Source organism: Xyrauchen texanus, chromosome 37 (genome assembly GCF_025860055.1).
Source record: "Xyrauchen texanus isolate HMW12.3.18 chromosome 37, RBS_HiC_50CHRs, whole genome shotgun sequence".
Classification (NCBI taxonomy): domain Eukaryota; kingdom Metazoa; phylum Chordata; class Actinopteri; order Cypriniformes; family Catostomidae; genus Xyrauchen; species Xyrauchen texanus.
The window spans coordinates 10,323,178-10,339,865 of NC_068312.1; the positions used below are offsets into that span (position 1 = coordinate 10,323,178).

The following is a 16,688-nucleotide window of genomic DNA, read 5'->3' on the forward strand; positions in this document are numbered from 1 at the left end:
ACTGGTGACGGCACATTCTAATGTGCCAAGTTGTGATGTGGCTTAGCAACTGCTAACAGCCTACAGGTACTGTGCGTTCACGTCACATCTGAATTATTGTAAATTCGATTCGTTCTGAAGTTGCAAACATAGAATCCGTTGAAATCTCAAACATGATGTCATACAAAATTAAACAAAATTGTTGAAGTTAAATATTGTTTATATACATTTCTGGTTGATGTAATATTCTATTATATCGACTGTTATTGTTATTGTTTTTAAACATTTTTCAAGAACATATAGAGATGAATTCATGAAGTGATACAATATTTAGCTGCAACAACAAAGCCACACATTATCAGTTTAAGCAGTTGCCACATAAATGAATAATTTCCGAGATCCGAAGAAGTGAAGAGCTCCAAGTACTTTCTTGTAAATACAGTAATTCCAAAATGGCGTGAAGGCAGCGTTAGATTATTAGGTGGAAGAATTGTCCATTTTGATTATTTATATTAACAAACTATTTATGTAACATTTGCGTCTTTTAACGTTAGGAAATTCAGATCAGTTGCTTGATTAAATGCGTGTTCAGTCATATTTAACATTTTACTGTGGATATAGATACTTGTCTACCTGTTTCCTCCAGCATTTTCACAAGGTCCTTTGCTGTTGTTCTGGGATTGATTTGCACTTTTCGCACCAAACAACGTTCATCTCTAGGAGACAGAATGCATCTCATTCCTGAGCGGTATGATGGCTGTGTGGTCCCATGGTGTTTATATTTGCGTACAATTGTTTGTACAGATGAACGTGGTGCATTTTGCATTTGGAAATTACTCCCAAGGATGAATCAGACTTTTGGAGGTCCACAATTTGTTTTCTGAGGTCTTGGCTGATTCTTTTGAAATCCAATGTCAAGCAAAGAGGCACTGAGTTTGAAGGCAGGCCTTAAAAGACATCCACAGGTACACCTCCAATTCAGTACACCTCCTATCAGAAGATAATTGTCTAAAGGCTTGACATCATTTTCTGGATTTTTCAAGCTACTTAAAGGCACAGTTAACTTAGTGTATGTAAACTTCTGACCCACTGGAATTGTGATGTACGTAGTCAAATAAAAGTGAAACAATCAGTCTGTAAACAATTGGTGCCCTAAACAAAAATGTGTTTTAATGACTTCAACCTAAGTGTATGTAAACTTCTGACTTCAACTGTATTACTTTTTCACATGGAGGTAATGAGAATATCCCAATGACAATCTTTTTTGTGTTGCGGTCATGAGAACTGTGGGGTAAAATATGCACAATTGTCATGAAAATAATGTCACAATGTAACATTTCTTAAGGGCCCTAATTTTCACAAATGATCATACACAAATTGCAAAATACATTTATTAAATGGTGCATTTTCAGTTAAAAATTACATGAATGATGCAATTATTTTCATGATAACCCTTTGCCCTTTAATGAGATTTCATTGATTCATATTTAAAGAACAGCAATAGTCACTGATAAACGGTTGCATATTTATATTGTTAATGCCTTACAGTTTTTCAGTAAAGCAGTGTGGTGTCAATACTGGCTGCATAGAGACTCAGAAAGCCGTCAGTAAGTACTAGTAGTATTAAAACAAAGCTTCAGACCATAAATAAATTGATGCAGAAACAAAATATTGTTTCATGCAAACACCACATGTTAAAAACAACTCCCTGCTCTCCTATACATAATATATATATATATTTTTAAACATTCCTGGTCATTATTTTTGACTGCAACAAACATGTTCCCTATTTTGTAATTACAAATAAAATACATACAGTGTATTGGTCTTTATTAATACAATTATAGACATTTAGAATTCTAAAACTCGAAAGTAATTGTAAGGCTGAATGTTAGGGATTGACAGCATCCCTATTCACTTTCATTGTATGGAGGGAAAAAAAGCAGAACAAACAGTCTTCAAAATATCTTCCACAGAAGAAATAAAGTCATACAGGTTTGAAACGACTTGAAAGTAATTAAAGATGACAGATTTTCATTGTGGGGTGAACTGTTCCTTTAAGAGACATCGGAATGACATGTTAGAGTCACACTGATCTGCTTGTCGAGGAACGTTGTAAAGGACGTAAAATGTAAATGAGTTTTGGTGCTCACGCAAATCAGGGATTCTACAGATTGAAATTGTAATGGAAAAGTACAATGTAATGTAAACCCAACACACGCACATGCAACCAGTCTAAGAGTCATTTTACTGCTGCGGTATTCATTTTGTAGTGAATGACTGTTGCATTATGGCTATAATGTAAAGTGGCAAACTGCAATCGCAGCATAAAGGCACACACCAGAGCGCAGGAGCGTCGTTTATCATTTTATGTTATTTCGGTAAACTTTCTCTGGCATCTTCAAGCTTGGCAAGAACCCACTGTCAATGACATAAACACTTGAATGAGCCACACAGGTGAAAACATTTCCAATAAAAGACTCCTCAAAGATCATATCTTTGCACAAACACATATTGTGCTTTTTGTTTTACAAAATGCAACAAGGGTAATTGTGAATAGCAACAATAATACCTTTGCTAGTTCTGGAGATTTAAAGTTGATGATCTTCCCAAACTCTTTGGCGTGAAACACAGATTTAACTCTTTCCTGTGAAAGTCAGAACAGGAAACAACCAAATAGATCCTTATGCAGGTGATTCATATAAAGACAACTTTAAGCAGCATTCACAAGGCATTTCAAATCCATATTGTGACTGTGACAGGGCGGAGGGCGGGGCTGGGTTGTGATTCTACACACCCGGTCCCTTATCAGGCTAATTAAGCCTCTGAGAGGGATAAAGGCCAATGGCAGACGGTGGTGCGACGAGAGAGAGATCGTTTACGGACATATCCGTTCGTGTGTGTGTGTGTGTGTGTGTGTGTGTGTGTGTGTGTGTGTGTGTGTGTTCGTCTTCTGTTTAACTTTATTATTAAAATATTATTTATATTGACAAGCCGGTTCTCGCCTCCTCCTTTCCATCTAAATTACGTTACACTGGTGCCGAAGCCCGGGAAGGAGGAGGGATGCCCGTCGCAGAGTCCTCGACACTGCCGTCCCAGGGAGCGCCGCTGCCATCCACCGGGGAGGGAGTAGACCGACCGCCCGGACGCAGTGAACAGCTGCCGTCCTTGAGGCGAGTGGGGACTGGACTCCCCGACCGCCTGGAGCGAAGGAGCCACTGCCAGGGGCGGAGGAGAGCCCTGCCATCCCCCAGAAACGCGGAGGGTTCGAAGGAAGACCGACGTCCGCGAGGGGAGGAGGGAAGTGTCTACCCAACCACCTGGAGCGGTAGGGCCGCTGCCAGGGGCGGAGGAGTGTCCCCACGAGTCACCGAGAACGCGGAGGGGCATTTTGACCGCCGGGGGTCGTGAGTCTGACTCCGGTCCGCCTGGGGATGTGGCTGTCGTCCGCCTGAGAGGGTGGATAAGTGATCGAGGACCAAGCGACGGTGTATCGGAGAACCGGCGAGTAGGTTTTTTTTTCCCCATCTCTCTCTCCTCTCTCTCTCTCACTGACGATCTGCATTGGCCTTTTCCCTCGTGTTTAAATTTTACAGTGTTTTTTTGGGGGGGGTACTACACTGTTACAGGAAGTGCCCCCCCCATTTTAATTATTTTTGCCACTTGTCCCCTCCCTTGTCCAGGTAGATGGGGATGACCCAGACTTAAAGCACGCCCTCCCCCAGGGAAAGGGGGGGGGGTGTACGTCAGGGGGCTCCCCAGCCTGAAAGAACGAGGGAGGAATGTGGCAGGGCGGAGGCTGATTGCGGACGGTGGTACGACGAGAGAGAGATAGTTTACGGACATGTCCGTCGTGTGTGTGTTTGTCTTTTCTTTGTCTATTTATATTGACAAGCCGGTTCTCGCCTCCTTTCAATCTAAATTACGTTACAGTGACGTACAGTATTTCTAATTGAAACTGAATATTCACTTGATGGTACTTGATTTTCCCATCTGGAATGGATTCAACATGTTAGACTATGATATTATTGGTCAATATTATATTTCCCCACCCACACGGCTTTGGTGACTTGGTCAAAGTTGCTTAAAATATGGACAAATGCATTACATGTGAATGTTTATTTGTTTACACTAAGACAAGGGACATTCATTAAGAAAGTATATAGTATATATATAAATTTGTATTTCATGTTGTCTTTAAATACACATAGCAATCCAAAATCAACCCTGGGGTACCTGTGAGAGGCTGTATGCATGATAATGTACCTTTGCTTCTATTCGTAATCTTCTGCCCTCCACAATCATGGGCTCTTTGGTAAACTCGTCAAAAAGATACTGCCACTCGCAGGTCAGCTGCCCGAATGTGCCTTTTGTCACAAAAAATATTCCCCTGCAAAGAGTACATTCATAAAGGTGAGAACTGAACAGCTGTAATGACATCAAATAACTGTAAATAGCACATGAGTTGACTAAATAGGGAAGTATACAAGTCAGACAGCCTCTGGTCGCAACTAGATTTTTAAATTTGCTGAAGGAAGTGGTGAGTGGTGCTTGCCCTTGCAAAACTTCCTACCAAAATACTACGGGGTTCTGAGTGGTTTTAGAGAATTACTATGCAGTTGCTAGGGTGTAATTTGTGGCTGCTTACTGCCCCAAGTCAAAATCCCACCCTTGATTCTCTATGATATTCTAGTGCCTAGACATGACTGGAGACCCTCCTTCAATGTAAGTTTATGGGGTTTTTCCACCCACTTTATCATCCGCCAGGCAATCACAAGACAGATCGCTTAGAAAAGCAATAGCATGCCTCTCCAACTTAATCACAGAATTTTACAACCCATTCACGTCTGTAGCACCAATGGTGCTGCATGAGTTACGCATCCAAGTTTAACACTTAGCGTAAGGGGTTTGTTATTTTGCCTTATTATTTGACTATGATCATTTGTGAATATGATCACTAATATTAGTTCTGCTTGTCTAAGCAACCACCACTGAAAATCATATTATATTACTTACATTTCTACTAAAAAACTTGAAGCATAGAGTTAAAAACAATTGTGACGTTTATTGTACAATGCTTAAAGTAGAAATGACTAAATGTGCTCATGTAGTACCGCCCATGTAGAAAAAAGGGTTTATTTAATTCACCTACCTTTTTGTGATCATCAGGAAATCCGAATCATTCACCTTAGCGTGAGCAAAGTATCTGTATTTGGCAAACCGTCCATTTTCAATACACTAAAATCAAACGGAGACACCAATTAATAGGACAATTCTTTGAAGTTTTATGGGTAAATCTTTTCTTTGTCCATATATAAATACTGACGATTCACGGCCTGAATAAATGTGCTGATGGAGTGGATATGACGAGTGGACAGGATGGAGGGAAACACGATGAAAATATTTTATCGTCTATTCTTTGCCACATTTATTACATTACAACATCACCATTAAGGTTCTTAAAACGAACTATGAACATTTCAAAATTAACATGCGTGTTATTCTGCGCAATTCTCATGAGATTCACATTTGATGCTACTGTAGTTAGGGTACAGGAAGTTTTAAGGGTAGGTTCAACAGTGTACAGTAGTTACAGATTAAATGCAAGCACAATATCAACGACCCCGTTTACAGCTGGTATTAAGATGCATTATGGGTGATTTGACCACTTGTGGTCAGTGCTAAGTTTTGCGATCTGATCACAAAAACCATATAGAAAGGGAATCAAATGCACATGTGACCACATCGCATTTTAGGTGTAAACACTTATCCATCCTGAATGTGTCCCAGACAGCAGTGAAGCACCTCCCCTCACCAGTCAATCAACCACTGCACTTACTAGGATTACATTTCCTAGTGCTTGAAGCATCCGCAGATCGCTAGATGGCACTAGGAAGTGTAATCAAGCTTTAAATAACAATCGCCAAGAACACTGCTGATGTCAAGATGTACAGTGAAAAAGGAGATACACTTTGGTCTGTTCTCCCCCAAAAACGATTGAATTGTTTCAGATGACATGGATTAAATCACTGGAGTCTTATGGATTACTATTATGTTGCCTTTATGTGCTTTTTGGAGCTTCAAAGATCTGGCCACCATTCATTTGCATTGAATGGATCTACAGAGCTGAAATATTCTACTGAAAATCCTAATTTTTGTCCTGCAGATGAAAGAAAGTCACACATCTTAGATGGCACGAGGGTGAAAAAATATTGAAAGAATTAAAATTTTTTGGGAGAACTAACTCTTTAATACAGGCACTTAAATAACGGATAATTCTGCTGAAAAACATTTTTACATTTTTTATTTTTTTTATTCTTCCTTTACGTGGCGAACTGGTCTGAACTGTGTGTCTGAATGTGTTCTGGTTCCAAACATGCAAATGTTTAAAATTTCCATAGTTAAAACTCTCTCTAATTTAATACAAAACGTAAGCAAAAGTTTAGCCATGATGTTTTCTTGAAGACTAAATTCCACAGTACACACCCCTGATGCTGTGCTGAGTCAGTAGAGTTTGTGTCAACGAATTACTGGGATGTCATGGCATTTGGTAAGAATGGTGGGTTAAAAAATATGCACTTTAAAACAGACTTTATTCAGGACAATGACAGATGATGGGGAGGGAAAACAATTTAGAAGAAATACAAGAAAAATAACACTTATCAATATTACTTATTATAAAAGAGCAATATTTAAAAAATAAAATATATTTACTATAGTATCAACTGCTCACTAACTACTTAAACATCGGAAAATATTCTGATTTGTTTATGCAAATTACACAATCTACAACATTCTCTAAGACTGACTCTATATTGAAAACCCTGAGAAATGCACTTAAAAATACAGAAATGCAACATCATTATCCTCATCACTGTCAATGCTATTCCACTGAGAGAGGGCCATTCTATTCTGTGAACATGACAAGAGAGAGAAGAGCTGCGGTCAGTGGAGTGTAAACACGGCTCCATCATAACATATTTAAACACACTTCTGTTTTAAGTTAATGTAAACATGAGTAAGTGTTATGCACTATTCCATTAATGCTAATTCTACCAAAACTATGAACTACTATATCTTCAACTAACCACAAGCAACACACACAACACAAAATCATGAGTTTTGTCATTATGTCAATGAGTTAGATACAGTAATTAGTCATGGTAATAGCTACTGATATCATTTATTCTATTCTATATAGAAACATAGAAAGCACAATCACTTGAGTTATGTTGAATCATAAACCCAATTGGATGGTTAAGTGAGTCATGTGCTGTATCACCATATTAAGGGAACAGCTTGTTGATGTTGAAATATTAAAGCTTATTCTAAGACTTACACCAATCAGCCACAACATTAAAACCAGCTGCCTAATATACCCTCGTGCCGCCAACACAGCATCAACCCACATCTGAGAATAGCATTCTGAGATGATTTTCTTCTCACCACAATTGTACAGAGCGGTTATCTGAGTTACCATAGACTTTGTCAGTTCAAACCAGTCCGACCATTCTCTGTTGACCTCTCTCATCAACAAAGCATTTCTGTCCACAGAACTAAAGTCTAGAGACAGAAGTAAAGTCTAGAGACTGTTCACTGTTGTGTGTGAAAATCCCAGGAGATCAGCAGTTACAGAAATACTCAAACCAGCCCTTCTGGCACCAACAATCATGCCACGGTCCAAATCACTGAGATCAAATTTTTTCCCCATTCTGATGGTTGATGTGAACATTAACTGAAGTTCCTGACACGTCTCTGCATGATGTTATGCACTGCACTGTTGCTACACGATTGGCTGCTTAGATAATCGCATGGATGATTGTTGGTGCCAGTGCGGGCCATGAAGGAGCGTATTTTTGGACAGACTAATTGAACGAATACGGCCCTTCACTGAATGCGTCTGTGATTTGAGCCTGAACGAGACTAAGTGTGACACTGAATGAACTGGGAAATCTTGAATCAAGCATGAATTAAAATCAACAAATGAGACATCTCATTCATGAACGCGGATCTGCTGACTAACTGAGGGGTATTTTCATTCATTCAGTTTGGCACACGAGTCAACCTCGTTCACAACAAGAAAGGTATCAGATGAATTATGAATGTGTAAATATGTCTGATGACCTTCACAATTAAAATGATGCAAGGATGTAATTGTAGTCATGCCCAGTGAAAACAATTACAGAATGATAACTCTGCTTTGTTGTTTATTGTGAGAATAACGCTTACGTTGCTTAAACAATCTTCCATTAGACGATTTGAAGACATACAAATTTTAATTAATTATAATAAGAATGATTTCAGTCATGAACAAAGTTTTTTAATGAATCAATGAAGTGAATTACTCAATGACTCACTCAACACACAAAAAGACAACTGGCACCACCTACTGGCAAAAAATGTAGCTCCACTGAAATAATCAGTGAATGAATGTGAACGAATCAGTGAATTAATCCAAACTAATATTTTTGGTGAACAGACTCAAAAGATTCAAGTTTTTAATTATTCATTTAAGTGAATGATTCAGTGACTCACTCATAACAAACAAGTCACCCACTTGTCGCCACCTACTGGTGTAAAAATGTAAACTACAGAAAGGATCACTGAACAAATCAGTAAACTAATCTGAATGAATCAGTGAATGAATCTAATCAAATCTTTTTGGTGAACCGATTCAAAAGTTTCAAGTTTTTTAATTATTTAGTAGAGTGAATGATTCAATGACTCATTACACACAAAAAGACACTCACTTGTCATTATCTACTGGTGCAAAAATTTAACTGGCAGAAAGGGTCACTGAATGTATCAGTGAACGAATCTGAACGAATCAGTGAACTAATCTAAACCAGTCTTTAGGTGAACCGATTTTAAAGATAACATTTTTTTAACAAATCAGTGAAATGAATGATTCAATTGTTCACTTATAACACACAAAAATACATTGACTTGTCCGATTCAAAATATTTCAGTAACTGGGATAAATCTAACCCCCACCACTAAACTGTAACAAATCTTTAAAAACTTTTCCTCAAAGATGTGGCATCCATAAATTAACTTAAAATAAGAGTTTTACACTCCCACTCTGTAGAGAACTTTCCTCTGCTCATATTCAAAATTGTGTTAAAAAAATCTTGTTATTATCAACAAATGTTTTCCAAATGTTGGAAGAGTGAATGAAGGTGGCTTCACTCTTCCCCTTTTTAGAAAAACATTTAAAAGCCTTGGCTCTTGTACTCAATGTTCTCAATGCTGGGGATAAAACCCCCAAAACTATGCACTAGCCTATGTTGTCAGTACCGCCGCTCCCTATTTGCATATTACGCAGTCTGCATAGGGCACCGGCTCCCTTGGGGGGCACCATCTTGCCCTAGGGGGGCACCAGGAACTCCACCGGCTGCCCTTACTCACACTTTATACGTTATTCAAGGACCCGGTAGCAATTGCGGAATACACACTATCGTCTCGTGCTCTCCCCGTGCCTCGCAACTTTCACACAACTCATCAAGCTCTGTGTAGGGCATCAATTTGGCCAGCGGCGACCCTATATGTTGTACTTTGGATATTGTTCCCTAGCATAGGATGTTGGTGACCCATCAGCTTAATCAGGAAGTCCTTGGCCAACCACCACAAAGATCATGCTGGTCAACCAGCATCTGGCTAAGTTGGCTAACCAACCTGGACCAGCATGGTAATTCATGTTGGTCTAAGCGGTTTTGAAAACCACACGGAGGGTCAGGATTCGAAAAAGGGGTGTTTTTAAGATCCCATGACAATATTTTGAGAGTTATAAGTAAATCACAAACTTTAATATAAACCTTTTATCAGTGTATATACTATTTATTTTACACTAATCCAAAACATTTACTGTACACCTGTATTTATGTTGCCTAGTATAACACGGTTAGTATTATTCTTATCTTATCATTTGAATGCAATGCTTATATCTTGAACACACCCCAAGACAGTTGGCGGGCAGTAAAATGTAATTATCACCTGTAGCATCTGGCTTCCAGTGCCCTCTCTCTCCTTATATGGCCGAATGACTCCGTCCTCATGAATGAAGCGAGGTGGACGCAAACTCTCCACCTCCTGAGACGTCTCTGCAGCTCTAAATTCAAATGAAGGCAGAACATTGGCAAGAAGCAAAGCAATAACTAAGACTTATTACTAAACAAATAGAAAAACAGATCCATGCACAGACATTTACACACACCTTTTAATGCCTTGAAAGGTGCTGCTGGCCATGTCAATGATGCCCCCTGTTGGTCTGGTCAGAGCACCAACCAAACCCTTTCCTACACCCTTAAAGAAACCTGCAGCTCCTTCCTTCTGAGCTCCTACAGCAACACACACGTTTGTTTCACTAAATCAGTGAAGACATCTTAACTATGCAATGGTTTTAACATAGAGTTAATGATATGTGTGACACCCTAACCTCATAGAAAACTGTTAATATTAGTATGTTTAAAGCCAAACGTGCTATGGGCAATTTATGAGCAAATAGTGAGGACCACTGAAAAGTCGGTTTCCATCATGTTTTACTATATTTGTGAGGACATTTTCCAAAATGAATTAATGGCAAAATCTGTATACACACACACACACACACACACACACACACACACACACACACACACACACACACACACACACACACACACACACACACACACTAATGAAATTACCATTAAACTGTAGTCTTTTATTGAACTGAATTGTTAACACTGAAATTCTGACAGAGAAAAGATTAGTTGGTCAATGGCTTTACCTTTAATAGGTTTGGTCACAATACCCGTGATGCCACTCACAAACCCCTGTGAGATATGGAGAAGAGAATACAGTTAGGGATGAACCCACATTCTGTACCCAGAACCTTTGGCTCTGCAAAAACCTTTGTTGTCAAGAAGCACTGCCTAATGTCTAGGGTTCTTTAGTTAGTTATAAGATTGGTTGTTTTGTATTTTTGGACATTTTGATGTTACAGTATACTGTAGTTTTTCAGGTCAGTGTATTTGGTACATAGATGTTTTTCTAATCGTGTTAGATCGATATATTGGTTTTAGCGATTAATTGGCTCCAGTAGTTGCTTATTGGAACTATCGGTTATCGGCAAAAAATATATGCTGATCGTTACCGAAAGATTTTTCTGTGTGGACAGCGCTAGTGGGTTCTACAGTTTGAATGACTTGATTCTGAATCACTGGCACCTTGTGGGGGATCTAAATCGTTCATCATTAACAATTTTCATACATATTTTTATCCTCACTTCAATGCATTATATGTTATTATGATACATCATCAAGTGTACTAAACTGAAGCGAGGGCATGCAAAGAATAATGTGACTATGTGAATACGTGCTCTCCAACTTTATTTCTTTTGAATAATAATAAAACGTATTCCTGGTGAATTATGTACTGTATACTATATACCTTCATCTGGTGAATATTTAAGCTGTAAAACGTTTGAGTAAGCTATAATGTACAGTCAGTTGTTATCGCAAAATAAACCCTGATAGGGTGATCAGGATGCCGACGCGAGGCAGATGGGTCTTGTATCAACATGAAGGGGTTTATTTTGGATAACAACCAGATGACTGTACATGGACAAACAATATTCACTTGTGTTGAAATTATGTAATTATGTGAGAAGAAATACATCACTGAAAAGCTGAAATCAACCTATGGTTTGGGACGGACGTCTTGGTGTTTATTGTGTAATAATTACATAATTTATTTATTTATTTATTCACACAGTAATCCGAGATGCAGGAAAGATGGCTCCAAAAACCCAGATAACCGGTCTGATCCGTGGATGTGCGGTTGTTACAGAGAAATACCGGACAGCTAGATGGCGCCACTGACCAATCAGAATAGAGTATTCCAGAGAGCCGTTGGTAAAAAGCCTTCATACAGAGCATTGTAATCGAGCCTTGTTTCCGTCAATAAGAGTCCCTGGTGTATTTCAGGCTTGTTTATATTTGTTTAAAAGTCCCGAGGTATGCACCAAATACTAATTTTTCACTCAACATTCTGAATCGATTTTAAAAGCTAAAAGATTTTAAATTAATTGGTTATCAGCCTTTTCCACCACCTTAGTTATTAGTATCAGCAAAATCCACTATCGGTCGACGTCTACTTTCTAAAGAACTAATAAATCAAACTTGTTTGTAGAACTAACAAAGGCTCTACTTTATATAATTAGACTGTACAACCCATTTGGTTTCAAACTACAACTATTTTTAAGAGGGCTTGGAATGTAAGTTTGTCTATAATTTTTAAAAGGGGTGTAGTTTTAAATGTTACTGGCTGCTCAGCCATATTTTTGTTACTAACACTTTTGTGAAGCTGTTGAATGTTAACTCACAGACACAAGGCCTTTCCCTCCCCGTGTCAGCCCTTCTCTCAGCCCACTTGGCTGTTTGTTCATGGCCTCTCTTCTCTTCTGCTGATACTCCTCGTCCATGGTCATGGCAGCTACACCTTTAGCCATCGCTCCTGTGATCCGAGAAGCTGCGCCTGCCAGACCGCCTGAGAGGAGGACAACACAAGAAGAGATGGATGAGTCAGATGTTGCGGCAAATATTACTCTGCAGACTGAAATGGGTATAAATACTATATTTGATTGTACTTCCTTACGGCTCAGACCTAAGTGAGCAGAGAAAGAGAGAACAGATAATGTGAGCAAACAGAAAACTTACCCACAGCCCCTCCAACCAGAGCTTTCACACCGAGTGCCATCCCCTCCACAAACTCCTCTGGTCCCTGTATGGCACCCTGATGAACACACATCCAGTTCACATTTATGATTTAATAATAAACACCATACATACACAATTCCACACAGACCACATCCAGACTAATCCAAAACCTTGAAACCTCTGTTTTCAGTTTCTAAACATCATCGTTTTCCGAAGTTTGCTTTAGCTTTTGCGAAAGGCTGTTTTCTTTGGAGGAAACGGCGTTCTAGTACGGATGAGAGACGTAACCACAGCAAATTCAATGTGTTTTCAACTGAAAACGTATTAAGCCCAAATGATTCTATGGTTAGACGTGAACGCTAGGCGTCTACGTACAGGACGCGTGACGCAAATCTCATCATCAGCAGAGTGCTCAAGCACTGAATGTGTGCGGGCCGTTTTTATAACCACGCATATTCTGAATGCACAGAATGCACATGCGCCTGGAATTATTTGCACTAATTAGCGGGTCCACCAGGAGGTAACACTCACAAATAAAGTATACTTTGAAAGGCTAGCGTTAGGCAGACGCTAAGCGTTCACATATAACCATAGTTTACAGTTTGGGCTTTAGTGTGAACGTGGCCACTGTCTGGGCTGGTTTGCATTGTAGAATGACACGGTAATTAGTTAATTTTGTTAATTGCCAGTCATTTTAAGGGCTGTTTAGATGAGGAATGTTAATGTTAGCAAATATGTTGTATCTTCTAATCCTCATTTCTACATTTGTAATAATGTATTTCAAGCGTTTCACCTGATATGGCTCATAAAAGAAGGCCTCAACACCTTCGGACAGACCACGAATAAGTAAATATGGATTCCCAATGACATCTAAACCCAACACCAGTGCATACATCTGCCTGATAGCCTGAAACACACAAGTACAGACACATTAAAAACAACGATTAGCCACAATTTATATGGTTGATACAGGCTGAAAACCCAAATAGTGAATGTTAAAGGTGAAAGGTTACCTGTTTGGAGTAATGCCTGATCACCTCCCATTGCAGCTGCTGGGTGGTGCAGAACTGATACCTCAGCTCGAAGAAGCCAAGCCTTTAGAAACAAAAGAGCACAAATGTATGAATGTAAATAAATGACTATTTTTAACATTTGTGTCTTAACTCATTTGATAGCACAGTCAAAAATTAAGGAAATGCAAAATGGCCAGATTTATTGTGATGAACATTCAACCTAATGAGGCCATGTGCCACCAATTTGTCATGCTACTGTTTGAAAGCTTTATTGTTACTTGCTGCATACTGCATCACATAGTCTTCTTTAAAAAAATTAAGCAACTAGGCAAAATCACGCATGCAAGAGTCTCGTTGCTTATGTGACAGTCAATAATGTGACCTAACCACACTTTTCTTTTCTGTTCTTCCCCTTTTCTCCCCAATGTGAAATCTTGAGATACCCAAAGTGTGATCTGAGGGTTTGGGTGGGCAGACCAGAATGAGGAACTGACTATGTCCATAGCTGTACATTCAGTTGTGGCGCTGCTAAATAGCAGAACAGGAAACACTCCTCACAGTATTTTAGAATGGTGTTCTGTCCACATTGGTGGAAAAATGCATGTCGGAGAAATCATTCCGTTTAGGTATTTTTTTTACAAATAGAACTGGTTCCGGTTCCCAGCCATACAAGTGAGTGTACATACTTGAAGAGGACGTCCTGAGCGTCGGTGAGTGTAGCTCCAATACTCTTCAGCAGCAGGTTGAGAGACTGAAGAGGGACGATCTCTGTCTCTCTCTCTTTCTTATTTCCATCTTCACCGCCAGTGCTCAGAGACAAACTCAGATGAAGCTTACACACAAAACGCACACATGAGGTTATAAATTACAAAAGGGGTTTTTAAATGGTTGTGCACGCAAGATTACAGGGAGATTATGGGCGCTTTGATTCATCCATTGAGTGTTTTGAATCAGTTCCCTAAAGAGATTCGTTCAGTAACCATTACTGCACAATACATCTTTATGCTAGTAGGTGGCAACAAATGTGTTTAATGTATGATTTTTACTGTTGAAAATGTTTTATTATATCAATTCAAGTCTTTAATATACTTTAATACTATTCTAACTATACAAACTTCTACTGAGGGGGAAAAAAAATTCAAATATGTTCCCTAACCATGATTTTGCCTTCTGTGACCAAAGTGGCATTAACTATAAAAAAGTATTAAAGTACTGAAAATTAAACCTTTACTTTTGTGTTTGTGCCATCACTATGAATTTGACATTAGGTTTTGGTAACAGACCTTTATAGGAGAAATGTGGAGGTACTCATACAGGCTGATGGGGGAGGTGTCATTTGCCGACACATGATTCAGTTCGGTCTTCAAATACTCAATGTCCTTTGCAAACGACTCCACCTACAACAACACAACAGACACATATTAAACAAGAGAGATATGTTTTATTCAGCCTAAAACATTATACACATAAACAAAACATAAACAAAGCCTGTCAAGTAAACAAATGTATGTTGTTAGGTTACATTAATAGGCAAGTATATGCTGATCTATGGCATGACTGGCGAGTTAAACTAAGAGTGCACAGCTGAATCCATCCTACACTAGGTAAATTATTGCAAGATACTAAATGACTGTATGTATATTTGACATCAGATGGTGGTCTTTTGCATGGATGGAAAGGGGAAAACCGGTCAGAGTAGCAGGCAGCAAAATTATGCTGAATAGGCAATTCCAGACAGCAAAACTCTGCTGGTGGATCTGGTTGACTAAGAAACCTTTTCTGGTAAACCTGGATAAGAAGCCTGGTGGAAACACCAGCACACAAGCATCCAAATCACAAGAGTGGCAGGAGCATTACCTCCTGCTCAGATGTGACAGCATTAGTGTGCTCGGCAGTGAAGATCTCTAGTATGGCGTAGAGAAACCCAAGATCCATCCGCAGGTCCATCTCCTGAATCAAAACCATAAAATACCTGCAGGCCCAATAATCCTTAGTCATCATGAAACACAAGATATTCTGTGCAGTAAAAACTGAGCAGACGGGTGACAGGGACAACAGGAGGCTGTGACTATTTTTATGTGCACGTCATTTTCTGATTAAGGTCCATATTCTGGTGCAGCCTTTACTCTGAAAAAGATGTTAACATGCTTTACAGCTGAATAAACTAACACATGCATTATTTTCCTGCTATTCTGTTTTGAAAATACTGGAGATGCTCGCTTTTGCCATTTATTATGCTGAATTTTTGTATTAATTGTCATTTATGTCATACAACTGCAAAATTCAGACCATGACGTTTCTTTTAACGTTTGTAAAATGTCTCCTTACACCAAAAATGTGTTTCTTCAACAACTTGTCATTTCGCAACTGTCTGTATCTTATGCCTCCCATATTTGCCTTTGTTTGGACATGCGATGATATAACTGAATATTCAGTTCCATATTCTGAATAAGGTGTTTACATGACCCAAAATTCTGATTAATACAGGAAAATGATTAATTATTGTCTTATTCAGATTTCTGACATAATATTGCCTTAATCAGGTTTTGGTTACAGCGTCATTAGGTTAACGTGTTTACATCATGCATAGACAATCAGAATATGACAGAATTCTGAATACTACAGCAAAATACCTTATTCTTAGCTGTCTTTTTCAGATAACAAAAATTGTGAAAAAAATAGTGTTTACATTAGATGCTAAGATAATCAGAATAGGACAAAAAAATCAGATTAATACAGCAAAATGCCTTATTCTGAGCTGTTTTATATGGATTTTTAAAAAACAAATACTGGTTTAATCTGATTTTGGTTACAGAGCCATCAGGTTAACACATTTACATGATGCTTACATAATTTGAAGGACAAAAAAAATCTTATTAATAGAGGGAAATGCCTTATTCTTAGCATTCTTATTAAGAATAAAAGAAAAACAGAATATTGGCTTAATCTGGTTTTGGTTACAGTGTCATCAGGTTAACACGTTTACATGACACTAAGA

General features: G+C 38.7%; 1 protein-coding gene across 2 annotated transcripts in view; it reads right to left on the minus strand.

Annotated features, from left to right (window-relative positions):
* Positions 1-1,273: 1,273 nt before the first annotated feature.
* LOC127630472 (intermembrane lipid transfer protein VPS13A-like) overlaps positions 1,274-16,688 on the minus strand; it is a 71,685-nt gene continuing 56,270 nt past the window's right edge. The window contains exons 59-72 of one of the 2 annotated variants that reach the window (XM_052108015.1): positions 15,548-15,662; positions 14,974-15,087; positions 14,377-14,522; positions 13,691-13,772; positions 13,471-13,584; positions 12,678-12,753; positions 12,344-12,507; positions 10,748-10,793; positions 10,193-10,316; positions 9,973-10,087; positions 5,132-5,217; positions 4,246-4,369; positions 2,552-2,626; positions 1,274-2,400 (exon numbers count right to left, since the gene is read on the minus strand). In XM_052108015.1, the coding sequence (XP_051963975.1) occupies positions 2,353-2,400; positions 2,552-2,626; positions 4,246-4,369; positions 5,132-5,217; positions 9,973-10,087; positions 10,193-10,316; positions 10,748-10,793; positions 12,344-12,507; positions 12,678-12,753; positions 13,471-13,584; positions 13,691-13,772; positions 14,377-14,522; positions 14,974-15,087; positions 15,548-15,662 (1,429 nt within the window). In that variant the 3' untranslated portion in view covers positions 1,274-2,352. The remainder of the gene's footprint in view (positions 2,401-2,551; positions 2,627-4,245; positions 4,370-5,131; positions 5,218-9,972; positions 10,088-10,192; positions 10,317-10,747; positions 10,794-12,343; positions 12,508-12,677; positions 12,754-13,470; positions 13,585-13,690; positions 13,773-14,376; positions 14,523-14,973; positions 15,088-15,547; positions 15,663-16,688) is intronic. The other variant, XM_052108017.1, reaches the window with a different exon arrangement.